Source organism: Pristiophorus japonicus, chromosome 8 (genome assembly GCF_044704955.1).
Source record: "Pristiophorus japonicus isolate sPriJap1 chromosome 8, sPriJap1.hap1, whole genome shotgun sequence".
NCBI lineage: Eukaryota > Metazoa > Chordata > Chondrichthyes > Pristiophoridae > Pristiophorus > Pristiophorus japonicus.
Window position 1 is genome coordinate 36894677 of NC_091984.1, and position 27962 is coordinate 36922638.

The 27962-nt window shown below is 42.0% G+C and overlaps 1 protein-coding gene across 1 annotated transcript in view; it reads left to right on the forward strand.

The window, feature by feature from the left end:
* The window catches only part of szt2 (SZT2 subunit of KICSTOR complex), a 259721-nt gene that overhangs the window by 90950 nt on the left and 140809 nt on the right, over positions 1 to 27962 (forward strand). The window contains exons 36-43 of the mRNA XM_070886683.1: positions 4838 to 4916; positions 11509 to 11694; positions 12642 to 12935; positions 14230 to 14539; positions 16449 to 16523; positions 23959 to 24097; positions 24456 to 24573; positions 27648 to 27777. Of these exons, the coding sequence (XP_070742784.1) occupies positions 4838 to 4916; positions 11509 to 11694; positions 12642 to 12935; positions 14230 to 14539; positions 16449 to 16523; positions 23959 to 24097; positions 24456 to 24573; positions 27648 to 27777 (1331 nt within the window). The remainder of the gene's footprint in view (positions 1 to 4837; positions 4917 to 11508; positions 11695 to 12641; positions 12936 to 14229; positions 14540 to 16448; positions 16524 to 23958; positions 24098 to 24455; positions 24574 to 27647; positions 27778 to 27962) is intronic.

Genomic DNA, 27962 nt, shown 5'->3' on the forward strand with positions numbered 1-27962 from the left:
TGGAAAAAATCCTGAGGACTAGGATAAATCTTCATTTGGAAAGACCTGGGTTAATCAAGGACAGCCAGCATGGATTTGTTAAGGGAAAGTCGTGTCTGACTAACTTGACTGAATTTTTTGTGGATCGATGAGGGCAGTGTGTATGATGTAATGTGTATAAATTTTAGCAAAGCTTTTGATAATGTTCCACATGGCAGATTGGTCACGAAAGTAATAGCCCTTGGGATCCAGGGCAGAGTGGCAAGTTGGATCCAAAAATTGGCTTAGAGGCAATGGTTGATGGGTGTTTTTGTGACTGAAAGGCTGTATCCAGTGGGGTTCTGCAGGGCTCAGTATTGGGTCACTTGCTTTTTGTGGTATATATCAATGATTTGGACTTGAATGTTGGGGGTATGATTAAGAAGTTTGCAAATGACACTAAAATAGACTGTGTGGTTGATAATGCTGCGGATTGCAGGAAGATATCAATGTATTGGTCAGGTGGGCAGAACAATGGCAGATGGTATTCAATCCGGATAAGTGTGAGGTAATGCATCTGGGAAGGTCTAACAAGGCAAGGGAATCCACATTAAATGGTACGACACTGAAAAGTGTAGAGGAACAAAGAGACCTTGGAGTGTAGGTCCACAAATCCCTGAAGGTAGCAGGCCAGGTAGATAAGGTGGTTAAGAAGGCATATGGAATAGTTGCATTTATTAGTCGAGGCATGGAATACAAGAGCAAGGAGGTTATGCTTGAACTGTATAAAACACTGGTTAGGCTGCAGCTGTACTGTGTGCAGTTCTGGTCACCACATTACAGGAAAGATGTGATTGCATTGGAAAGGGTGCAGAGGAGATTTACAGGAATGTTGGATGGACTGGAGAATTTTGGTTATGAGGAAAGATTGGAGATGCTGGATCTGTTTTCTTTGGAACAGAGGAGGCTAAGAGGAGATCTGATTGAGGTGTATACAATTATGAGGGGCCTGGATAGAGTGGATAGGAAGGTCCTGTTTCCCTTGGCAGAGGGGTCAACAACCAGGGGACATAGATTTAAAGTAATTGGGGGGATGTTTAGAGGAGATATGAGGGGCAATTTCTTCCCCCAGAGGGTGGTGGGGGTTTGGAACTCATTGCCTGAAAGGGTGGTAGAGACAGAAATCCTCACCACATTAAGTGCACACCCAAGTATTTTTTTTAAAGTGCCGTAACCTACAGGGCTACGGACCAAGAGCTGTAAAGTGGGATTAGGCTGGATAGCTCTTGGTCAGCCGGCGCAGATACGATGGGCCGAAATGGCCTCCTGCCGTGCTGTAAATTTCTATGATTCTATGACTGCTGTCAACTAGATTATTGGTGTATAGATGATCCTCAAATTTACTCCTGATTATCCTATTACTTTATTGGAATGGAAGTAAAGCTAATAGATCTGTAATTGCCTACGTCTGTTTTGTCAGCCTGTTTGAATATAAGCAGCACACTAGCCTGTTTCTAATCTACTGGAGCTTTGCAGTGTCCATTGACACCCTTGTAATGATTGTCAGCGCATCACAAATCTCCTCCCTTGACTTTCTCAGCAGTCTGGGATAAATACCATTTATCTTTGGTGATTTATTGTTTTGAGCCTGTCTAGGACTTCCATCACATTTTATCGTGAAGTAATGGATTATACTTCAGTTATCTTTGTCTAGAGAGAGCATGTTGCTTATTTCTTCCCTTGTGAATACTTGGAGGAAGTGGTCCTTCAGAATATTTGTTATTTTGTGCTCATCCTCAGTTTCAAGTCCATTTACATATTTTATTGTTCACATCCCTTCATTGACTGCCCTCTTACTGTTGTGGTACTGAAAGAATTGTTTTACTATTATGCTTATCCTCAGCTGTTATGTCTTTTTCCATGTTCTCTTTGCTGTGCTCATCAATCTTTTAATATGTTTCTGCACTTTGTGTATTTATTCCAGTGAACCCTGGAGGATTTATACATGGCATTTTGCTCTTTAACTCACTTCTACTTTGTTAATCTATTTAGGGCCATGTTTGTTTAGTCGGTGCATATTGGTTTTGGGAATGTACTTATCCTGCCTCTCCCTCAATTTATTTTGTTTGGTTGTTCTCCCATTTCATTGAATTAATGCATACTCTTAACATTACATACCTGACTCCCGGTCTTGGATATTTTCTGACACTCAGATCATGTTAAATGTTATCATTCTGTGATTGCCCCCTCCACTTCAGGTGTATTTTCAGGTCATTAACAAATACCAGATAAAGATAAGCATCGCCTCTCCCATGGCTTCCTTGACACACTGGGCCAAGAGGCAGTTGTGCACTATCTAACAACTTGGACTCTTGGGGATTGATCCTCCCATTGATATTCCCAATTAGAGTTAGAGTGATCCATCATGAACTTGGCAGTGTTGAAGCTGTCAAATTTCAAATCTGGCAAACCACCTGAACAGAAGAGATCTTTCAAGCCAGCATTTGTCTGGAGGAAATGCAATCTTCTGCCAATGGGAACAGTTTATGTCTATCTACTCTGTCTAGACATCTCATGATTTGGAACACCTCTATCAAGTCTTCTCTCGACCTTCTCTGCTCCAAGGAGAACAAGTCCAGTTTTTCCAGTCTATCCACGTAACTGAAGTCCCTCATCCCTGGAACCATTGTTGTAAATCTTTTTTGTACCCTCTGTAAGGTCTTCACATCCTTCCTAAAGTGCAGTGCCCAGAATCAGACACAATACTCCAGTTGAGGCCAAACCAGAGTTTTATACAGGGTCATCATAACTCCCTTGCTTTTGTTCTCTATGCCTCTATTTACGAAGCCAAGGATCCCGTATGCTTTTTTAATCGCTTTTTCAACCACCTTCAACGATTTGTGCACATATACCCCCAGGTCTCTCTGTGCCTACACCCCCTTTAGAATTGTACCCTTTAATTTATATTGCCCCTCCTCGTTCTTCCTACCACTTTTCTGCATTAAATTTCATCTGCCACGTGTCCGCTCATTCCACTAGCCTGTCCATGTCTTCTTAAAGCCTATCACTATCCTCCACTGTTCACTATACTTCCAAGTTTTTGTCCTTACTTTGTTTAAATGTAGCCTGTCTTTCTTAGACCGGCCTATTTTATTCTTGAAGGATCCCCAGTTACTTATGACGGTAGTATTGTTGTACTTGCGCAATACTGCCAGCTACTCGTTTACCTCCTCTTTATTGGGATTTTGCTGTGAACAAATTGACTGCTGTGCTTGCCTACACTTCTAAAGTACTTCATTGGCTGTGCTTTGAGACATCCTATGGTCGTGAAGGGCACTATATAAATGCAAGTTCGTTCTTTCTTTCACCCACTCACTGAACTGAAGGGAATGTTTTGTAGGTTACCCCAAGGATTAATCTCTATATAGGTAAGCAGTTTTTATTACTACTTAGCTTATGGAACGAGCACTCGTTTGGTGCATAGGTCCTTATGGTATGCCTTCAGTGCAAATTACAAATTGCTTGCTATCATTCTTTGACACTGTTGGGGCATTTTTTCCTAAACCATGAGGAGTTGTTTGTCAAAAAGAATGGAGCACTGATATGAAGTCTTGGCTCTTTACAACCAGTTAATTGGAGAAAATCACATAGTTCTTGTGAGACAACAGTTTAAAAAAAAATGTCCCTTTTGTATCCACCCTATTTGGAATTGGTCAGTGAACCTATCCTAATGCATGCAGATGGTGAATTTATATCAAAAACTTTGGACAATAGCCAAGGTAGGTAAGCTAACTGTTACGCTGAACTTTGATATATTACTCTGGAACTTCATCCTTACGCACAGAAGAGAAATTTAAAATAAGTTGTATCAGTCCGTATTGACTTGAGCTAGATCACATATGTGACTTATACAAAGAATGTAGAAGTAGCGTTTCCTGTTCTTGCATCTGAGGCTATGCAATCTCCTGGCCACTGCGATTCCAGGAGGATTGGGTAGGGAAGAGCACAGGCCTATAAGGGAGCTCAACTTGTCTTCCTCATCATTATCATCATAGACAGTCTCTCTGAATCGAGGAAGACTTGCTTCCATTCCTGGTGAGTTCTTTGGTGGCTGAACAGTCCAATACGAGAACCACAGTCCCTGTCACAGGTGGGACAGTTAGTCGTTGAGGGAAGGGGTGGGTGGGACTGGTTTGCCGCACGCTCTTTTCGCTGCCTGCGCTTGATTTCTGCACGCTCTCGGCGTTGAGACCCGAGGCGCTCAGCACCCACCTGGATGCACTTCCTCCACTTAGGGCGGTCTTGGGCCAGGGACTCCCAGGTGTCAGTGGGGTTGTACACGTTATCAGGGAGGCTTTGAGGGTGTCCTTGTAGCATTTCCGCTGCCCACCTTTGGCCCATTTGCCGTGAGGGAGCTCCGAGTAGAGCACTTACTTTGGGAGTCTCGTGTCTGGCATGCGGACTATGTGGCCTGCCCAGCGGAGCTGATCGAGTGGTCAGTGCTTCAGTGCTGGGGATGTTTGCCTGAATGAGGACTCTGATGTTAGTGCGCCTATCCTCCCAGGGGATTTGTAGGATCTTGCGGAGACATCGTTGGAGATATTTCTCCAGCAACTTGTCTTCCTATTGTTTAAATGAATGTATGAAAAATCAGACGAACTTCCTTAAAGGCTTGCACTCCTTCCCAACCGATTTTCCTGCATTCATTGCGATAAGATGGTGCAGGAACAGGTAATCTTCCTCTTAGTGTTTACAGGATATACTCTGTCTGATCTCTTGTCTAAGTAGAATGGACAGTATTTTATATTTGTCTTATTTCCAAGTCTGAGAGATGTCTCCATATCTCCTTGTCCTTGAGCTTTGTGTTACTATATTTCAGGATTGCAGAGGCTTTGTGTGATCCACTGTCCAAGCTGCCCACATTACACAAACAAGCTGTCCTCGCTACAATGGATGAGGTACTGTCAAGAAATAGTAATCATTTGAATTGTAAGCAGCTTATTGAGTGTTTTATCAAGGTATACTGGTTCCATGAATTCCTCGTACCAGCACTGTGTAGAAATCATAGTTGTAAGAATTTGGGTCATCACCCAGTATTGTAATACTTTCCAGTGCAGTCAACAAAAGCTGTATAAAATGTTCGCTCTCCAACTGCATTTTACTGTATGGTACTGAGCGAAAGGCAGGATTTCCCAGGTGTTTTCTACCTTCCCTACTCTAGCTGATATGGATGATAAATGAAGGTTCCTGTAGAGGATCAAGATGCGGTCAAAATTTCTGCCTATGTTTTGAGATAACATCTTGACTCATTAGTTTCACAATTGTGCATTTGTAACAATAAAAACGTGTTTATATAGCATTTTTAATATAGAAAAACATTCAAAAGCACTTCGCAGAAGTATAATCTGACAAAAATTGTGCTGAGGTGAGGTGTGTTAGGTGAGGTGACTAAAAGCTTCGTCAAAGAGGTGGGTTTTAAGAAGGTTCTTGAAGGAGGAGAGGAGGGTGGAAACTAGGTCAGGTTTAGGGAGGGAATTCCAGAGCTTATGACCTAGACAGCTAAAGGCATGGCCACCAATGGTGGGACAAAAACACTTGGGGATCCACCAGAGGCCAAAGTTGGAGGAACTAACAGAATTAAGAGTACAATTGAACATGTACTTTGGTTCGGTATTCACTAAGGAGGACACAAACAACCTTCCGGATATAAAAGGGGTCAGAGGGCCTAGTAAGAAGGAGGAACTGAGGGAAATCCTTATTAGTCGGGAAATTGTGTTGGGGAAATTGATGGGACTGAAGGCCGATAAATCCTCAGGGCCTGATGGTCTGCATCCCAGAGTACTTAAGGAGGTGGCCTTGGAAATAGCGGATGCATTGACAGTCATTTTCCAACATTCCATAGGCTCTGGATCAGTTCCTATGGAGTGGAGGGTAGCTAATGTAACCCCACTTTTTAAAAAAGGAGGGAGAAAGAAAACAGGGAATTATAGACCGGTCAGCCTGACATCGATAGTGGGTAAAATGATGGAATCAATTATTAAGGATGTCATAGCAGCGCATTTGGAAAGAGGTGACATTATAGGTCCAAGTCAGCATGGATTTGTGAAAGGGAAATCATGCTTGACAAATCTTCTGGAATTTTTTGAGGATGTTTCCAGTAGAGTGGACAAGGGAGAACCAGTTGATGTGGTGCATTTGGACTTTCAGAAGGCTTTCGACAAGGTCCCACACAAGAGATTAATGTGCAAAGTTAAAGCACATGGGATTGGGGGTAGTGTGCTGACGTGGATTGAGAACTGGTTGTCAGACAGGAAGCAAAGAGTAGGGGTAAATGGGTACTTTTCAGAATGGCAGGCAGTGACTAGTGGGGTACCGCAAGGTTCTGTGCTGGGGCCCCAGCTGTTTACATTGTACATTAATGATTTAGACGAGTGGATTAAATGTAGTATCTCCAAATTTGCGGATGACACTATGTTGGGTGACAGTGTGAGCTGCGAGGAGGATGCTGTGAGGCTGCAGAGTGACTTGGATAGGTTAGGTGAGTGGGCAAATGCATGGCAGATGAAGTATAATGTGGATAAATGTGAGGTTATCCACTTTGCTGGTAAAAACAGAGAGACAGACTATTATCTGAATGGTGACAGATTAGAAAAAGGGGAGGTGCAACGAGACTTGGGTGTCATGGTACATCAGTCATTGAAGGTTGGCATGCAGGTACAGCAGGCGGTTAAGAAAGCAAATGGCATGTTGGCCTTCATAGCGAGGGAATTTGAGTACAGGGGCAGGGAGGTGTTACTACAGTTGTACAGGGCCTGGAGTATTGTGTATAGTTTTTGTCTCCTAACTTGAGGAAGGACATTTTGCTATTGAGGGAGTGCAGCGAAGGTTCACTAGACTGATTCCCGGGATGGCGGGACTGACATAGAAAGAAAGACTGGATCAACTGGGCTTGTATTCAATGGGGTTCAGAAGAATGAGAGGGGATCTCATAGAAACGTTTAAAATTCTGACGGGTTTAGACAGGTTAGATGCAGGAAGAATGTTCCCAATGTTGGGAAGTCCAGAACCAGTGGTCACAGTCTAAGGATAAGGGGTAAGCCATTTAGGACTGAGATGAGGAGAAACTTCTTCACCCAGAGAGTGGTGAACCTGTGGAATTCTCTACCACAGAAAGCTGTTGAGGCCAATTCATTAAATATATTCAAAAAGGAGTTAGATGTAGTCCTTACTACTAGGGGGATCAAGGCGTATGGCGAGAAAGCAGGAATGGGGTACTGAAGTTGCATGTTCAGCCATGACCTCATTGAATGGCGGTGTAGGCTTGAAGGGCCGAATGGCCTACTCCTGCACCTATTTTCTATGTTTCCATGTTTCTCAAAGGGTTGTATGGCTTAAGAAGATTATAGAGGCCACAAAGAAATTTAAACAAGACAATGAGAATCTTAAATTTGAGGCATTGGGGGACCAGGATCCAATATAGGTTGGCAAGCACAGAGATGATAGGTGACCAAGACTTGGTGCAGGATATGGGCGCAGAGCTTTGGATAAGCTGAAGTTCATGGAAGCTGGGCAGGAGAGTATTGGATTAATCGAGTTTAGTGGTGACAAAGACATGGATAAAGATTTCAGCAGCAGATGGGCTGGTGCAGGGGTGGAGATGGACAATGTGTACAGACCACCAAACAGTAATTGTGAGGTTGGGGATGGCATCAGACAGGAAATTAGGGATGCGTGCAATAAAGGTACAGCAGTTATCATGGGTGACTTTTAATCTACATATAGATTGGGCTAACCAACTGGTAGCAATACGGTGGAGAGGGATTTCCTGAAGTGTATAAGCGTTTTCTAGACCAATATGTCGAGGAACCAACTAAAGAGCTGGTCATCTCGACTGGGTGTTGTGTAATGAGAGAGGATTAATTAGTAATCTTGTTGTACGAGGCCCTTTGGGGAAGAGTGACCATAATATGGTAGAATTCTTCATTAAGATGGAGAGTGTCAGTTAATTCAGAGACTAGGGTCCTGAACTTAAAGAAAGATAACTTTGATGATATGAGACGGGAATTGGCTAGGATAGACTGGCGAACGATACTTAAAGGATTGACGGTGGATAGGCAATGGCAGACATTTAAAGATCACATGGATGGAACTTCAACAATTGTACATCCCTGTCTGGCGTAAAAATAAAATGGGGAAGGTGGCTCAACTGTGGCTAACAAGGGAAATTAGAGATAGTGTTAAAACCAAGGAAGAGGCATATAAATTGCCCAGAAAAAACAGCAAACCTGAGGACTGGGAGAAATTTAGAATTCAGCAGAGGAGGACAAAGGATTTAATTAGGAGGGGGAAAATAGAGTATGAGAGGAAGCTTGCAGGGAACATAAAAACTGACTGCAAAAGCTTCTATACATATGTGCAGAGAAAAAGATTAGTGAAGACAAATGTAGGTCCCTTGCAATCAGAATCAGGTGAATTTATAATGGGGAACAAAGAAATGGCAGATCAATTGAACAAATACTTTGGTTCTGTCTTCACTAAAGAAGACACAAATAACCTTCCGGAAATACTAGAGGACCGAGGGTCTAGCAAGAAGGAGGACTGAAGGAAATCCTTATTAGTCAGGAAATTATGTTCGGAAAATTGATGCGATTGAACGCCGATAAATCCCCGGGGCCTGATAGTCTGCATCCCAGAGTACTTAAGGAAGTGGCCCTAGAAATAGTGGATGCATTGGTAGTCCATTTCCAACATTCTATAAACTCTGGATCAGTTCTTATGGATTGGAGGGTAGCTAATGTAACCCCACTTTTTAAAAAAGGAGGGAAAGAGAAAACGGAATTATAGACCGATTAGCCTGACATCGGTAGTGGGGAAAATGTTGGAATCAATTATTAAAGATGTAATAGCAGCGCATTTGGAAAGCAGTGACAGGATCGGTCCAAGTCAGCATGGATTTATGAAAAGGAAATCATGCTTGACAAATCTTCTAGAATTTTTTGAGGATGCAACTAGTAGAGTGGACAAGGGAGAATCCGTGGATGTGGTGTATTTGGACTTTCAAAAGGCTTTTGACAAGGTCCCACACAAGAGATTAGTGTGCAAAATTAAAGCACATGGAAGTGGGAGTAATGTATTGACGTGGATAGAGAACTGGTTGGCAGACAGGAAGCAAAGAGTAGGAATAAACGGGTCCTTTTCAGAATGGCAGGCAGTGACTATTGGGGTACCGCAGGGTTCAGTGCTGGGACCCCAGCTATTTACAATATACTTTAATGATTTGGCCAAAGTAATTGAATGTAATATCGCCAAGTTTGCAGATGACACTAAGCTGGGTGGCAGTGTGAGCTGTGAGGAGGATGCTAAGAGGCTGCAGGGTGACTTGGACAGGTTAGGTGAGTGGACAAATGCATGGTAGATGCAGTATAATGTAGATACATGTGAGATTATCCACTTTGGTGGCAAAAATAGGAAGGCAGACTAGTATCTGAATGGTTACAGATTAGGAAAAGTGGAGGTGCAACGAGACCTGGGTGTCATGGTACTTCAGTCATTGAAAGTTGGCATGTAGGTACAGCAGGCGGTGAAGAAGGCAAATAGCATGTTGGCCTTCATAGCGAGAGGATTTGAGTATAGGAGCAGAGAGGTCTTACAGCAGTTGTACAGGGCCTTGGTGAGGCCACACCTTGAATATTGTGTATAGTTTTGGTCTCCTAATGTGAGGAAGGACATTCTTGCTATTGAGGGAGTGCAGCGAAGGTTCACCAGACTGATTCCTGGGATGGCAGGACTGACATATGAAGAAAGACTGGATCGACTAGGCTTATATTCACTGGAATTTAGAAGAATGAGAGGGGATCTCATAGAAACATATAAAATTCTGACGGGACTGAACAGGTTAGATGCAGGAAGAATGTTCCTGATGTTGGGGAAGTCCAGAACCAGGGGTCACAGTCTAAGAATAAGGGGTAAGCCATTTAGGACCGAGATGAGGAGAAACTTCTTCACTCAGAGTTGTGAACCTGTGGAATTCTCTACCACAGAAAGTTGTTGAGGCCAGTTCGTTAGAGATATTCAAAATGGAGTTCGATGTGGCCCTTAGGGCTAAAGGGATCAAGGGGTATGGAGAGAAAGCAGGAATGGGGTACTGAAGTGCATGATCAGCCATGATCATATTGAATGGTGGTGCAGGCTCGAAGAGCTGAATGGCCTACTCCTGCACCTATTTTCTATGTTTCTATGATGTTACGGTGATGGAAGTTGGTGGTTTTTATGCGGGAGAAGATATGAGGTTGGAGGCTCACCTCGGGGTCAAATAGGATGGCAGGTTGCAAACAATTTGTTTCAACCAGAGTAAGTGGCTTGGGAGGGAGGTGGAATTGGTGACGGGTTTAGGGCATTAGTGATGGGGGCCAAAGGTGATGGTTTTAATCTTCCTAATATTTAAGTAATTCCCATGTCTCATCTTTCTTGCCTTTTGGGGGCTTTTATTTTGCACTGCAATTTTTTTCTCCGGTTAACTTTCATTTTTAATTGTACTTAAAATGATCTATTTCTCAATTTTACAAATGAGCAATTATTGAGTTGAAAATACAAATGATGTACCAAAGATTTTACAGCAAATGCATCCAACATGGTCTAATCGAGGGTGCTAGAAAGTATATGATATGCAGCTTCTAAGTAGGATTGATGAGGCAGGCAGTAGTTTGAAGTGGTGCATGTGTGTATCTCTGTTTATTTACCTGGAGAGGGCTGTGTTGAGCCAGAAGTGAAGACCTTCAACCAATAGGTGGAATCCCTATATTCATAGTGTCAAAACAATGGCCTTCGGCCATAGTAGTATCCCCAGTCTCATCTGTTTGATTTCTTCTTTTATTCCAGCATGTGCATTATTATAATAGTCAGTAATGTGGGTCAAAACCAGAGTCATTTGTTTGAATGCCACTGTGTAAATTTAATGAAAACCCACTGTCAAACAGTCGTAAGTGAACCAACTAAGGAGGGCGATTTCCGTGACGCTGTCGCTGACTGTTTGACTCGAGTTATCTTGTCATTCCCCTGGAATGGTAGTAAAGCCGCAAGGCATGTTAAAGCACATTTAAACGCATGTTTGAGGATTTTCTTCAGTGGCTCAGTTGGAGAAGATCGGTCAAGATTCCTGTTCTTGTCTGTCGAAGTGTGCCTGCATTTGTCGGATGAGAGAAGGTTGGGTTAGTCTGCAATGTCCCAGGCTGACAGTAACTCTGGGCTCTCGTGTGAAAAATGGCAACTTGATTGAGATACCAATTAGTTGGCTCTTGTACTGATAATTGAACTACAATTCATTATCAATCAATCACAGTTTTTCACTTGGGTTCACCAACACTGTGATCGATATTTGAGGTTCCACATTACTTAAAGTAGTCTGTGAATGATTTGTTTCTGCTTTTTTTATATATAACTTTAAGAAATAAAGCTCATGTATTTCATAAAGTCCCTATGCAGTTTGTCATGTGGAATTTACACAGGTACCTCTGTTGTTTAACTTGTTCTGTAATGCCATCTGTTCTTTAGATCCATTGGCTTCTGGAAGATGAGATTGTTTCAGCCCTGCGCCATTCAACAAATATTACTTTAGCTACCCTACAGAAAGTGTCTAATCATGTGTACAGGTCAAAGGGCAGGCCACGATGTCACAGTGAAGTGGTTCCTTTACAGTTTGTCTTTGGTCCGGAGCAATCGCTGGAAAAATTTCAAGAGGTGCGATGAATCATTGGGCATGGAAGGCATAGTGGTGTGTTACTTTTAATACATAACTTACAGAGAATAATTCTAACACCCTGTTCGATAAAAAGACCCTGGCAATGTATGATCATTGTTCCTAATTTAACCTCCACATACAGACTGGCAAGACCTGAGGAAAGGGAACCACCGAGGCACTAATTACATATTTTCAGGCGACACAGGAATTGGGCAAGAATTTAAAAATCCTGAGTTGAAGAAAATGCAATTGATAGTTATGTAACTAATATGCACACTCTTCCTCAGAGTAATCTTGAACTCACCTATGAGGAAAGCCCTCTTTCCCCTCTTTCATCTCTGTCAAACAGGCAGCACTTGGCATAGGATCATAGAATAGTACAGCACAGAAGGGGGCCATTCAGCCCATCGAGTCTGCTGCGGCTCTTTCGAACAGAAATCCAGTTAGTCGCACTCCCCCGCTTTCTCTTCCCTTTACTCACCGGCTTTTCAATGGGTGGGCCGTGCATTTAATTAACGGGAACATTGCACATATCCCTTAGATTGTTTTTCCTTCAAGTATTTATCCAATTCCCTTTTAAAAGCAACTATTGAATCTGTATCCACCACCATCGGGTAGTGCATTCTAAATCCTAACCACTCATTGCGTAAAAATGTTTTGCCTCATGTCGTCTCTGGTTCTTTTGCTAATCACCTTAAAAATGTGCCCTCACATTACTTAGCGCATTTACACGCTGTCGTTTTTAATGATTAGGAGCATCCTATATCTTAGCTAATCAAAACAAATAGTCTCAGTGTCCTACCAGCACAATTCAAAAGCTGAGTGTTATTTTGGCAGTGTCATTGTGAAAAGTTCAGAGACGATGAATAGACAGACGGGAACTGATCAATTATCTTTCCGGTGATTTTCGTTTTAACTGTTGCCCTTTCCATGGTTTCATTTTAAGGAGTTTAAACGCATGAATCTTCCAGGGTACCTCCTCAATGAGGAAACACACAACTTCTACTATCTGTCTGTGAGTCGCCTGCACGCACAAAGAATAGAGACAGCGCAGAAACTTTCCACAGAACTCGCACAGCATAGCCTGGAAAGTGAGTGCGTAGCTGTGGCATGCGATGAGAGTGCAGATGCAGAGGTAGCACTGATCTGCCACCAACGCCAGGAAAGTTGGAGTAAACAAATGGAAGTGGCCAGAGCATCGTCAATGATTGAGGGAGAAAAGAATGAAGAGAAGTCCCAGGTAAATTTATTTTTGGCCAGGTAATAGGCTGGTTTTACTTTTTAAAATGAAGGGATTAGTTGGTTAAAGTGATGGGCAGTGCTAAAAGTATTCTCTGTGCAGGCGATCAGTAAATTCTGATGGAGTTAGCTGCTGCTCGGGCAGGTGGGTTTGAAGCTGTGTATTCAAATGCATGCTGTTAAAATTACTTAATTCAAGTTGGATAGGATTTTCGATATAATTGTAATGCAATAAAAATGTGATGAGCAGTCACGGAGTTGGCATGGCTTTAGGAGCAAACGTTCCTGTTTTTAAAAATGTGATCCTTTATTTTAAGCAGTGGTAAAAAATTGTAAAAAGCAAATTGCCTTCACGCCTCTGTGTTGTATGGCACATTAGTGATAATGTATCATAGACGAGAGGAGGGCCACTAGATTGATACCTAGCTTAAAAACCCTTAGTTACCATAATAGGCTGAGAGAGTGGGGTCTTTTTAATCTCAAAGTATAGACTTCAGGGAGACTTGATTGAGGTTTTTAAGTTAATGAAGAAACTAGACTGTATCAATGTGGATAGAGTATTTGGATTAGGTATGCTAAGGAGAACCAGGGAACATGCATATGTTATGTAAGAATAAAAGGTTAGATTTCAGGAGATTTTTTTTCTGGAGAGGGTCTTCAACTTTTGGATAAAGTTACTGGCTTATACAATAAGTGTGGAGTCACTGCAAGCGTTCAAAATGGACCTTGATGAGTTTCTGGTTGTAGCAGATATCACAGTATGCAAAAGGAAGGGTCATGGAGGAATTTCCTAGATTTTTGCCTCCTAACAGATTATATGGCTAATGATGAGTGGGAAGGTGATCAGATCAGCCATGATCTTATTGAACGGCGGAGCAGGCTCGAGGGGCCAAATGGCCTACTCCTGCTCCTATTTCTTATGTTCTTTTGGTGGGGTAATCGTGATGCTTGGTTGCACCATAACTGTGGGGCAGGCTCGATGGGCTTGCTGGTCCTTTCCTGTTTGCCATTTTCATATGTTCATTTAATGGATTATGAATGATAAACGTTGAATCAGTTGTTAATCATGAATGCTGGAAATCTGAAATAAAAAAAGTAAATGCTGTAAATACTTAGCAGGTCAGGCAGCATCTGTGGAGAGAGAAACAAAGTTAATGTTTCAGGTCGATGACTTTTCGTCAGAACAAAAGGTCATCGAGCCGAAACGTTAACTCTGTGTTTTTCTGAGTATTTCCAGCTTTTTCTGTTTTTATTTCAGTTGTTAATTATGCCTCACTGTGGTCTCTGTTTTGCAGATCTCACAAGAGGAAAACAAACCAACAACTGAGAGAATGGTTCTAGCAACAGTGACTAATGGAACATGCCTTGCATCAACTGAACTAGTGGAGGAGAGCATGGATGGGAAAAATAGTCTCTCTATCACCCAGTCCGATCAACAGGATCGAGTATTTACAGTGATCAAGTCTGAGCGATCCCTAACTAGCACACCTCTACTGCAGTCAAGTCCAGGGCCTGAGAAAATACAAGTGGCAAATCCACCATCACAAACCTCTTCTGCTGTGAGTCTCGCCGAATCTGTCCAGTCCATTATACCTGGCAGTACAGGTGTGTCATTCTTTTTATTTAATTCATATATTGACCCGGCAGCCAGAGTGCTAAACTATTACGTTCCAAAGTAGGTGACACCAGTTTGAATCCCAGTCTTGACTAGTTCTCACTCAGTGAGATGAACACAAAGGGAATTGAAATTGAAGGAAAGGCTTAGTGTTAGTGACAGGGTGCAGTCGAAGCTTGAATATCTTCACTTCTGTTATCAAACAGCTTGATTATCCACAAGAGTTTTGTGGGAGTCGGGACTACTTTTGCATAAACCACCAAAAATGTAAGTTGAGCTTTTTTTTAATTGATTTTTCACAGGCTCTTGAGCAATGTTCCCTCTGATTTTTTGTTTTGTGTGCGGCCCCTTTAACTTTTGCACGTGTGGTTTCTTCCATGTAAAAAGCCAGTGAGCGGCTTGCGCAAGAGCCCGCAGCTTAGGGGGAGCATTGCTCTTGAGTACTTTATTCAGCAAGGTAAGTTGTTGTTGTCCAGTTGTTCGGCCGCCTGAGGAAAAGAGTTTTTGAAGATCAGTCCCTCAAAACTGTCACCAAGCTCATGGTTTACAAGGCCGTAGTAATACCCGCCCTCCTGTGTGGCTCAGAGACGTGGACCATGTACAGTAGACACCTCAAGTCGCTCGAGAAATACCACCAGCGATGTCTCCGCAAGATCCTGCAAATCCCCTGAGAGGACAGCCGCACAAACATTAGTGTCGTCGTCCAGGCCAACATCCCCAGCATTGAAGCACTGACCACACTTGATCAGCTCCGCTGGGCAGGCCACATAGTCCACATGCCAGACATGAGACTCCCAAAGCAAGCGCTCTACTTGGAACTTGTCCACGGCAAACGAGCCAAAGGTGGGCAAAGGAAATGTTACAAGAACATCCTCAAAGCCTCCGTGATAAAGTGCGACATCCTTGGCCATAGACCGCCCTAAGTGGAGGACGTGCATTCGGGAGGGCGCTGAGCTCCTCGAGTATCGTCGCCGAGAGCATGCAGAAATCAAGCGCAGGCAGCGGAAGGAGCTTGCGGCAAACCAGGCTCCCTGCCCACCCTTTCCCTCAACGACTATCTGTTCAACCTGTGACCGAGACTGTGGTTCTCGTATTGGACTGTACAGCCACCTAAGAACTCATGCTAAGAATGGAGGCAAGTCTTCCTCGATTCCGAGGGACTGCCTATGATGATGATGTTGTCCAGTATCTGGTCACATTTACTATCCGTTTCATTTTGAGTCTGGGAAACCTGTGGGAGTCGAGGTTTTGGGTCCAACACTTCAAAAATAATCTCATTATTATAATGGGGAAATGTGGATCCTATCTGTACATATTGATAATTTGATTAGGTAATATAAATAGACTAATCAGAAGCTTAAAACTCCGTGTTAGACAAATACTGTTAATTATGCATTCATTTTCAATGAATGCCGGGGTCCCTTCCATTATGCTGGAAAATTGATGTTCACGTTTTATGTGGTATTTTTCCTTTTCTCAATCCTCAAATCTTGTACCGTTATCTCTTTCTGATATGTTACAATTGAAGACACCACCCCCAACAGCTTATGATCACAAATCTAAGGGCTGCCCATCACTTGAACTTCTGCCGTTAGTTGGGAGAGTTTTGGAAGTTCTTGAGCAGATGGATAGATGTTTAGTCAACCACAGGAAAACGGGCATTGTATGGTTAAGCATCCTTTGGACCGCATAAGACTTAGAATCAAAGTATTATGGAGCAACGTTTGTAGAATCCACAAAATCTCTGGCCAGTTCAGGGCGTCTTATTTTCCTCTGCTGTTCACTCTTTCTTGTGTGCATCTTTCCCCCATGCTGTGTGGGTTTTTTTTCTCTTTGTCTGTCTATCCCTCTGTGTACGTGTAAAGCCCTTGACCCCATCTTTTATCCCTGTACCTTTAGGCTGTTGCAAGCACAGACCGAGTCGAGTACAGAGTGTGGTCTCCAGTCAGGGCAGCCTGGATTCTGACCTTTTAGGTGAGAAGAGCTTTTCTGTAACCTTTTTTTAAACCACATATACTTTGTTTCATTAAAGCATGTGCATGGAGCAAATAGTGGAAAGGTACAGAAAATGATGCACTAGTAAATGTGCATAGAGTGGCTACGTGCTATGTTAACGTGCCATTTGATCACATTGCCATTACAGATCCTAGGAATGCACAAATTATAGTATTTTGTGTTTCTGTTTGCCATTTACAAAATGGAAGGATTTTCTTCATTCAGGATCATCTCTATACTACAGGAGCATCAAATCATAGAATCTTACAGCCCATTCAGCCCACCTGCCCTTTGAAAGAGCATTCCTGAGTTGCCACTGAAAGGAACCATTATGGATGTAGTCCCTTTTTTAAATGTTTTTGAGTTTATGATACCAGCATATTATCCATGTTGGTCTACTTTCCCCCACTGTATAAAAGCTTCTGTTCTTCCCATCGTGACCAGTGAAAGCACTCTTTACTGTTTGTCCTGGAAAAGTAGTACATCCATTAATTGTGCTTTCTTAACTTTTTAATGAACAGTTTTTTTTTATCTTGGAGGAAGCCTATAACCTCCACCAGCTTTCATCCAGGTGTAATATATCCATTCCACTACCTCGGCTGGATTTCTATCGCCTTCCTACCGAAAACATGTTACATAAATGTCTTATTTTTCTCTGACATCCTTAACTTTAAGCTGTGTCTCCAGTCCTTGAACTCTGCACCTGACAGAACTTTCTTGGATCCAATAAATATTTGATAAGGTGCCACATAAGAGGTTATTACACAAAATTAGGGTTCATGAGATTTGCGGGGGGTGGGGGGGGAGAATGGGGGAATGGGGTAATATGTTAGCATGGATTGAGAATTGGTTAACGGAGAGAAAAAAAGAAAGTAGGAATAAATGGGGCAAGACAGAGATCGATACATTTTTGGATATTAAGGAAATCAAGGGATAGGGCATAGTGTGGGAAGGTGGAGTTGAGTTAGAAGATCTGCCATGATCTTATTGAATGGCAGAGCAGGCTCGAAGGGCCAAATGGCCTACTCCTGCTCCTATTTCTTGTGTTCTCTATGCCTCTGGAAAATTTGAAGGACCTATATCTATTCCCTCCTCATTCTCCTCTTAAGAAAGTAAATTACCAGAGTAGATGATCATTCCTCATAACCCACTTGTCTGTGTTCAAGAATCAGCCTCATAGCCCTCCTAGATTCCCTCCAATAACTCTACATCTTTTCTATAATAAGGGACCCAATATTGAACACCAGATGTGGTCGCACGAAGGCCAGATATAACTTAAAAAGTTACATTACCATCAGTACATCCCAACATTTTATTTGCTTTATGTCCACCTGTGAGCAATAATCAGATTAATTTAGTGATTTACCTACTAAAATCCCGCAATCTAATGTGCCTTCCCTCGTGGTGCTAAGGGTTGCTTCCTTGTGTAACTCTTTCAAGCTGCTCTTCATTTCTTTACGATTAAGTGGTCACAATTTAATGATTCAGCTCCCAATCCTCAGGTATCACCTTTCCACTGCCACTATTAAATGTTCCAATGCTCCTCTGCATCCTTCTTTTGTTCCTGATGTGCTTAAAGAACATTTTGTTATTGTCATTTATATTTTTTGTTATATTCTACTCATCCTCCCACCTAATGCCATGATCAATTTCTTGGCTTTTTCCACAAAAGCAAAATACTGCGGATGCTGGAACCTGAAATAAAACCAGAAAATGCTGGAAATCTTAGCGGGTCAGGCAGCATCTGTGGAGAGAAAAACAGAGTTAATGTTTCAGGTCGATGACCCTTCGTCAGAACTGGTGAATGTTCAAAAAGAGCATTCTTGAGGAGCACTGAAAGGGGGAGGGGAAGAAAGAACAAAAGGGAAGGTCTGTGATGGGGTGGAAGGCAGGAGAGATGATGGGCCAAATTGAAAGGGAAATGGCAGAAGTTAGAAAAGGTTGCTCCAGCTTGGGTGTGAATGGCGGAATAATGACCAGCTGCCATTGGAGACAAAGAGAAAAAAACATAAAATGGGCGGGCGGAGAAAGGGAGCCATAAATGGACTGGGTTATCTGAAATTGTTGAACTCGATGTTGAGTCCAGAAGGCTGTAAAGTGCCGAAACAAAAGATGAGGTGCTGTTCCTCGAGCTTGTCTTGAGCCTCATTAGAACAGTGTAGGAGGCTGAGGACGGAGATGTTGGAGTGGAGCGTGGAATTAAAGTGACAGGCGACCGGAAGCTCGGGGTCATGCGTACGGGCTGAATGGAGGTGCTCAAACACAGCTTTGTGGAGCACCTCCATTCAATCCGTAAGTGTGACCCTGAGCTTCCAGTTGCCTGACACTTTAATTCCCCACTCCACTCCCACTCTGACCTCTCTGTCCTTGGCCTCTCTCTCTGTCCTTGGCCTCTCTCACTGTTCCAATGAAGCTCAACACAAGCTCGAGAAACAGCACCTCATCTTTCGATTCGGCACTTTACAGCCTTCTGGACTCAACATTGAGTTCAACAATTTCAGAGCATAACCCCTGCCCATTTTTGGCTCCCTTCCACCCCCCCACCCCGATTTTATGTTTTTTTCTCTTTGTCTCCAATGGCAGCTGGTCATTATTCTGTCATTCACACTCATTCTGGACTAACCTTTTTCTAATTTCTGCCATTACCATTTCAATCCTTTTGTCTCTCTAATCTCTCCTGCCTTCCACCCTATCACAGACCTTCCCTTTTGTTCTTTCTTCCCCTCCCCCTTTCAGTGCTCCTTAAGAATATTCTTTTCGAACATTCACCAGTTCTGACGAAGGGTCATCGACCTGAAACATTAACTCTGTTTTTCTCTCCACAGATGCTGCCTGACTTGCTGAGATTTCCAGCGGTTTCTGGTTTTTATTTCTTGGCTTCGCTGCTTGATTTAGTAGTTTTCTCCATTCCTGTCGATTCTCATCAGGACCTTGATGAGTATGATTGAGGGAAGCAATCTTCTGGGCTGTATTTATCACAGGAGCGGGTACAGGTGGTGACCAAGACTGCTTTGCACCAAGCCAGCCTGCTTAGGTCTGGGTTGGTAATCTCCAAGAAACTCAAAACAACCCAAGCTCTTATTGCTGAACATTCGGATAGTAATTGATGAGGGACGTTGAGTTACTGTGGCACTGTGTTTGTGTATAGGTCTGAATACATGCCAACTAATTTACATTTTACATTGTCAACAAAAAGCTGCATGGGATTCAAATTTCTTGGGCTGTGTTGCTTGCCCCATCATGAACTTCATTCAACTGTTCTGTATGTGCATTAGATTAGGCTCCTGTGCTCTGAAGTTAGCAGCAAGTTTGAAGCTACCCAGTGTTAATTAGAGACACACTGAAGTTCTCCTTGTCCATGATTCTGGCTCATATACCTTAAGACACCCGATAAGTAGTTTGTACCTTATGGGTGGAGGGAGTGAGGTGCTGCAAGGCTAGGTTTTGCTACTGGTACTCTTCAACATTTTCATAATTATTTTCATCTTAAAGTTTGTGGATAACACCAAAATAGCAGTGGTGCTTAATACTATGTATTATTTGAACCATGCTAACAGGCGACATAGACTGTTAGGGAGCTGGCTAACAGTTGGCTGATGCAGTTTATTGTAGATAAAGTGTAAAATCATGACATTACAGGCAAAATAAACAGAAGAATTATAGGATTAATTGGAAAATCCTGATGAAACTGAATTAGGAAAGGAATTGAGAGTTATAGTAGATAATTCTGTCACACCATCAAGTCAATGTCTGTAAAGAAATAAATAATTTGGTTGTATAAAAAGAGGAACAGAGTGTCGATCCAAGAAGGTTATCCTGCTGCTGTACAGAGTGTTGGTCAGGCCACTCATGGATCACTGTGGGCACTTTTGGAACCCGCACTGCAGATACGATATAGTTGAATTAGAAAAGACGCAGAGAAGCGTGACTGGAATTATTGGGTGACTAAAGATTAAAACATATGAGGATTGACTTACAGAATTGGGACTCTTTAGAAGATGACTGAGGGGGATGTGCTGAAGAAATTGATAATAGGGTGCACTGATATGGAGGATCAGCCAGAATATAAGTTGGTATAAGAAAGCAGAGCAAAGGGACATGAATATAACCTGAAAGATCTGACAGTCTTCAGTACTGCACTGGAGTGTCAGCCTTGATTGTGGGCTTAAGTCTCTGGAGTGGGACTTGAACACACAACCTTCTGAATCAGAGGCAAGATTGCTGCCTCTGAGCCACGGCTGACATCTGGGTATTGCACCTGGGGATAAATTATCAGTGGAAGAAATTGGACTCCGTATAGTTGTATTGAAGTTTGTGCAACTACTTCAATACTACTTCAGTACTTAAGAAGGCATAACGAATACTTGCCTTTATTAGCTGAGGCATAGAATACAAGAGTAGAGAGTTTATGATTGAACTGTATAAAACACTAGTTAGGCCACAGCTAGAGTACTGTGTGCAGTTCTGATCACCACATTACAGGAAAGTTGTGACTGCACTAGAGGGTACAGAGGAGATTTACGAGGACGTTGCCTGGACTGGAGAATTTTAGCTATGAGGAAAGATTGGATAGGCTGGGTTTGTTTTCTTTGGAACAGAGGAGGCTGAGGGGAGACCTTATTGAGGTGCATAAAATTATGAGGGGCCTTGATAGAGTGAATCTATTTCCCTTAGCAGAGGGGTCAAGAACCAGGGGGCATAGATTTAAAGTAATTGGTAGGAGGTTTAGAGGGGATTTGAGGGGAAATTTCTTCACCCAGAGGAGCTCACTGCCTGAGAGGGTGGCAGAAACCCTCACCACATTTAAAAAATACTTGGATGTGCACTTGAAGTGCGGTAACCAACAGGGCTACAGATCAAGAACTGGAAAGTGGGAATAGGCTGGATAGCTCTTTGTCGGCCGGCGGTGACGCGATGGGCTGAAAGGGCCTCCTTCCATGCTGTAAATTTCTATGATTCTATGATTCATTGTTAGATTTAGAAATTACTTTCAGAAATGCAGCAGGTCCAAAATGTTGGAACTTTCACCCATTATAATTCAGGAATCAAAATAAATTTGCATGTCTAATATTCACGACTTTGATGCAAGTGAGCTTTTTACTTCCTAAATAGAAGTGATGGAATGTTTGGTATGCCTGCAGTTTAAGTTATGAGAATCTGGTGCATCATTAGAATAACTTCTTATCTTCTCGCATCATATGGTGTGTGTATTTGAAGTTCTGGGTCAGCTTTTGACATTTTATAGGTAAGTATATTGAGTCCAGGATATTGAGCAAGTCAGATACATTGTGGTAATTAACACACATTGGACTGCCATTTTCATAAAAAGGAATTCTTCCAAATTAATGGACCCTTATTTTAAAAATATTTAAAATCTCATCAGCTGGTGATCACGTGTGCTTCATTCTAAAAGCGCATGATACAAAATAGATAACATTGAAGTTTACATAAAGTTTTGTACCTACAACCAAGCAACATTTCCTAACTGGTTAGAAGAATGTATTTTTTAATGTTATTCTAGCTAAGTGCTTCTCACTAAAATCTTGTTGAAGCCCAAATTTTGGTTGAGGTTCACCACCTTGCTCAACAGTCAATTTCTTGATTGCTGCATTATGGAGCGATGAAACATGGATCAGTGCCTCCTTTTTCTTACACACTGAACTCACAATTTCATTCATGTCACTGTGGGCTTTTTCCAAGTGGTAGCCAGCCATTTCTCCACAAAAAGAGGTGGAGAAAGAAAATCAAAAACTGTAAAACTAATAGTTCTATTAACTAATGTAAATAAAAAGAAAAAAAGCTGGAAATCTGAAACCAAAATAAAATGGTGGAAATACATAATAGGTTGGTGGGCATTTGTAAATAGAAAAGAGAGGTTAACATTTTGGCTCTAACATGCCGGAAACAGTAACCTGCCTTTTTTTTCCTTTTAAAAATGCTGACTGATCAATTGTGTTTCCAGCATTTTCTGTTGTTTCTGTTCTATTGGCTAATTCTACTATTTGCAGTGTGGAATCTGGGAACATTCGGCTTCTTCATAGTATTTGATCGTTTCCTATTTTTCACACGATAGAGAGCGCTGAATCAAAGCTTGGCCAACATCTATTAACAAGGCAGGCTGTGAACGGAGACAAGAAGATACAAAAAAGATGTATTTAAATAGCATTTTTCACAACCGTCAGATGTCCCAAAGCACTTTACAGCTTCGTGTTATGTAGAAAATGCGGCAGCCAATTTGCACACAGCATGCTCCAACAAGTCGTTAGGGTGCTGCAGGCGGCTGGAAACTAGCCCCAGGCCATATTGTAAGAGCCAGTGTTTTCTAGCTGAGAAACACCAAATAAAGCAAAGATTTGTTCTGCCTGTGCTGTGCCTGCATCCTGGGCCAACATCAGATTTCTTTCAGCTGTATGCAAGGCAGCCTGAAGTAATTTATATGCTTTCACAAAGCATTACTGTCTTGATCTAATTACTGACATAGACAAGCCCTTTGTAGCATTTATGCTTCAGGCTGGCCCACATATTAAATCTTAGAGTTGCTCATCTTCATTATTGTATTGCATTAGTATAAGCTCATTTATTATATGGCAATGTAGTCTAAATAAATAATCAACCATCATAAACAAAGCTTCAGTCCTCCTTCCCCCTCTTATCTGTTTGACCTAGAGCATTTACGAGCTCATCAATTTTTTTTATATGTACATTTGTCTGCACCTACTTGGTCTCTAATGCTACTATTTTAATCAAAGACAGTATAACCTTAGCTAGGATCAAGCCTTGGATAGCTACTACGTAAATAGTCTTAATGTGTTAATGTTCTACGACTTGATCATTGAAGAAATGACTGTCCATTTGTAAGTGATCGTTAAACACCATGCATTTTCCAAATTTTTCTCCAGGTTTTTTTAAAATCTCACCCCTCCTGACGGAGACTGAGGTGCTGTTCCATGAGAGATGGCCACAATATTTTATCTCGCCCCTTTGGTTATAATTTATGACTGCGCCTGGATAGTGTCAGTGGGGAAGTCACTCTTGCAATTCCAGCAATGATCATTGGATATTCAACACTGACAGAAACTTTGGCTGACTTCTCCCTTTCTGTTCCAGGGTTATTGAGACCAACTCGAGCCCCAGCTATGATCTGCCAACTAGGCCCAAATTAGGGATCAGACATGTGAATTTCTTGGCCCCTCTGGCTCAGCACACCATTATCTAGTGCATTTATTCACCAAGCTATTTGGGGATAGGACTACTCGATCTCTGGATTGAAAGATTTGAGTTTTGATACTTTGGTGGTATGAAGGAGGCCATCAGATTGTGATACTCTGCTTGTCTCTTGAGCAATTTCAGGCAGTGATATTTGTCAGACCTCAAGCAATTTGGGCATTGATTTTGTTTTCTGGGCCATGAACAGGTTATGATGGAGGTAGCAGTGACTCTGAGTGTGAAGGTGCCACCATGAATGAGCAGGACCCCAAGTGCCCACTGATGCCTGAATTTTGGCTGATTATCAAAATTCACTATGATCGAGTTGAAGTTTACTCTCACACACGGTGAGTATAAGATGCCAGCCAAACTTGTAACTCTAAGTAATATGATTTACTTGCTTTATATTTAAGTGGGTGAAAGGTTCAGGTAGTATGTGTAATAAAATCTAAAGGGAATAATAGCCATAGTTTATTTGTATCTGGAGGTTGAACTGCAGTTGTCAAACAAAGAAGACAAAAGTAGGTAATTCAATATTATATGTGATTTATGTTTAAAATATGTACTTGCCAGATGTTCTGTGAATTCTAAGTCTACTTGCATTTTTCAATAAATTTACAATTAAATCCATGACTTTTTAATGTTAACAGTCATCCCACCTCTGCTCCTGGTTAAATGCTCGTAATATTTTTTATATTTTTCTAGAAATCTTATTGGGATAAAGGATGAATCTACAGTTGAGGAAGTGGAAGAACTCGAATACTTGCGCCTCTATCGAACAGTGATTAAAAAAATTGGCGAGATTTGCCGTGTAGTCAACCAGGTAATTATAAATATGAGGTTGAACATTGGTTTAATTTTCAGAATAGAGATTTTGGCCCCGATATTTACCTGAAAATGGCTTCTGAGCCTGGGGGATGGTGGGGGCGGGAGGGTGGAATTCTGTGGGCCAGCCCTGGAAGTCAACTCAGTGTGTTGGAATCTGCGATCACGACTGAATTAAAGCAATTCATTTTGACTTCCGGGTTTCATGTCTCCAAGCTGCGCAACGGACGTGATGTGTATCACATGACGTGATCGCACCTGTATTTAAAGGGACAATGTACCAATTGAAATGGGAGATGTTCATGATGGATGGTGCACATAGTGCAAAGGCTGCATCCAGATTCAATGATGCATCACTGGAATTATTGCTGGGTGCAGTTCGGAGCAGGAGGGACATACTTTTCCCCAGAAATATGAGGAAGATTGGCTATTGTCATCGCCGAGAGCTTGCAGAAATCAAGCGCAGGCAGCGGAAAGAGCGTGCGGCAAACCTGTCCCATCCACCCTTTCCCTCAACAACTGTCTGTCCTACCTGTGACACGGACTATGTTTCTCGTATTGGACTATTCAGTCACCTAAGAATTCATTTTTAGAGTGGAAGCAAGTCTTTCTCGATTCCGAGGAACTCCTATGATGATTGTATAACTTCCAGCCATGGCAAACAATCCATCCGTCACCTGCTTTTTGTAATTATGTGCAACGGACTGCGAGATCATTGAGATGACTCTGGTAGTGCCCTGGAAGGAACAAGAAGCAAAAAAAATTGAGGGCAGTGGTGACCTTCAAAGCAATGTATGCCCGCCTGGGAGCAGATCTGCTAGGAGACTGCAGATGTCTGCCACCACCTGACGTGACACCCTCAGTCTGCAGAAGCACTGCTCTTCCGAGAGGTCAAGGCAGCTGAGCCTCTGTCTGTAAACTCTGTGACGTGGGTAGTGCCTCCTGCGACCTTGGCAGCTCTCCTGTGGAACCCCCACTCCTGTGAACATGTTGATCCCACCACAGCATGTTGTCGCTGCCGTGGATGGTGATGTTCTTCCTCTTCTGATGTGCTGCCAAACATATCCAACGCACCTCCCATCCTGATCTTGTCAGTTTGAAAGCCTCCAAAGTTTAGAAAAAGCTATATCCACACAAGCAAGCTCTGACAAATATTTGCCAGAGAGAATTGAGCCATCGGTTATAATAAGTGAGCTTTTATTTAGATGGAACAATCACAAATTTAAATACCCACCTGAACTATAGCTCAATCTCGCCTCTGTTTCACTGGTCAGTTTCCCGAGTTCATAATTGCTGCTTTAATTGCTGCGATAACTGATTAAAACCCCGACTCTTGTGAGTAGGTCACTCGCAGGCATCCAGATGTACCTCCGGTAGTGGACGCATTGGAGCCGGGTCGTGTTCAAAAAATCAATTCTTTAACTCCCCACCCACCTCCAACCCACACATTCTTGGGAGTTAAAATTCCCCCTCTATTTCTAAACACTATAAATTGTTAATGTGTTGGGGCTTTGACATTCTTCTGGGAATCAAAGAGATGAAAGACATTAACCAGAGCTGGGATTTGTCCCTTGAGGAACTTTTGTACTCAATTACCTTTTATAAGTATTTTTAAGAACATGACAGAAAATCATGTTGCCTAACAAATGAATCATTCCCATCCACGTTTATTAATAGCAAGAATCTGCAGTTCTTGAATGTCACAATTCTCATGATTATGAGCTCTGTGCTGGAATTGGCCTCTGTTCTCATATCCCTATCTTACCCTTTCCTTCAAAGGCCTTTCTACCCAATTCTTCATTGTTTGTCTGTCAAAGCATAATTATTTGTTTTTTACCATATTGAACTTCACCTGACACTTTTCTTGCCCATTTCACCATCTTATTGATATCCCCTTGTAGTTTCCTTTGATCCTGAGACTGTGCTCAGTCATTGGCTGTTAATGTGCTTTGGAGCATCCTGAGGTTGTTAAAGCTGCTGTATAAATGCAAGTTCTTTCTTCTTTCTATATCATTGAAATACACAGTTAATAGAAGCAATCCAGAACAGAGCTCTGTGGGACACCGCTACCCTCTTCCAACTACTCTGAGAAGCATCTCTGAATTCCAACTTTCTTCCATTCCAGTTTTTAATCCAGTTTTTCTCCCCTCCCCTAATTCCATACCCCTTCATGTTCTCCAATGATCTCCTGTGTGATATCTTGCCAAAGGCTTTCTGCAAGTCCATGTATACTCTGTCCAACATATATGCCACTTTCTCAAAGAACTCTTATCAGGTTTATCAAGCGTGATCTTCCATTCTGAAATCCGTGTTGGCTCTTTCTAATTATTTTCTCTTCATCAAGATATTTAGTAATTTCATCTTTTTAATTAAAGATTCAAAAATTGTCCCGACAGTAGATGCTAAACTAGTTTAACAGTAATGATCCGGGTTAGCTCTGTTTTTGAAAATGGATATGCTATTGACCACTCGCTCGTCCTTTGGCACACATTTACTACACATTTAGAGGCCTGAAATATGATTTCTCTGCCTGTTCTTCCCCCATTTTGTTCAGAGTCCTTGGATTTATCCCATCAGGTCCTGATACTTTGTCCCCCTTTAGCTTATTTGTCCTAAGCTTAACTAGCTTATCTAATACTCTCCTTTTATTTATTATAATATCTCTCATCTCCCTTTTAACCAATTCAGGATTTATTTCCATCCCAGTATCCTTCTGTTTTGTAAACACTGAAGCGAAGTGCTTCCCTGGAGAATTTGCGCTTATGCTTTAGCAGGTCTCCTCTCATTGATGTCCAAGAAGGATTCTAAGTGAGATTAGGATGGAGAGAGTTCCAGTGCAGCACCAAATGGATATGAATCCATTTCTTATTATTTGACACCACCTGGCACACCCTTAAGCTTGGTATTGTCAAATTGACTGGTCTTTGCACTCTTGACTAAACATGTCATTAGCAATATACAACGCGTGATGATGTTTGGCCTGTGTGTTGATGAGTAGCTCTGCATCACTGCATATTCTGGCCAGTAATCCATATTTTTCTATACTTTTTCTTTCTTTTCCATTTGTCACAGCGTTTGCTGCTTCAGGATCTGCATGACAGCCATGTATGTAATTCACTGCTTGTCGCTGAGAGTGAAGAGGATATCTGGAAGAATGAAACTCCCTACACTTCATATCGCCCACGAGCTATTGCTAGTGATGGTATGCAACCACATGCCTAATCAGCTCAAATTCATGCTTTATTCATATGTTCATTTTGATGGCCTGCTTTAGATAATCTTTCACTAGTGATTAATCTGTAGGATGGAGAAAAGGAATCAAAAGGTTTTAACAGCTTTTTAAAGTCAATATTCCCATGATGTAATTCTTTATATCAGCCCATTATT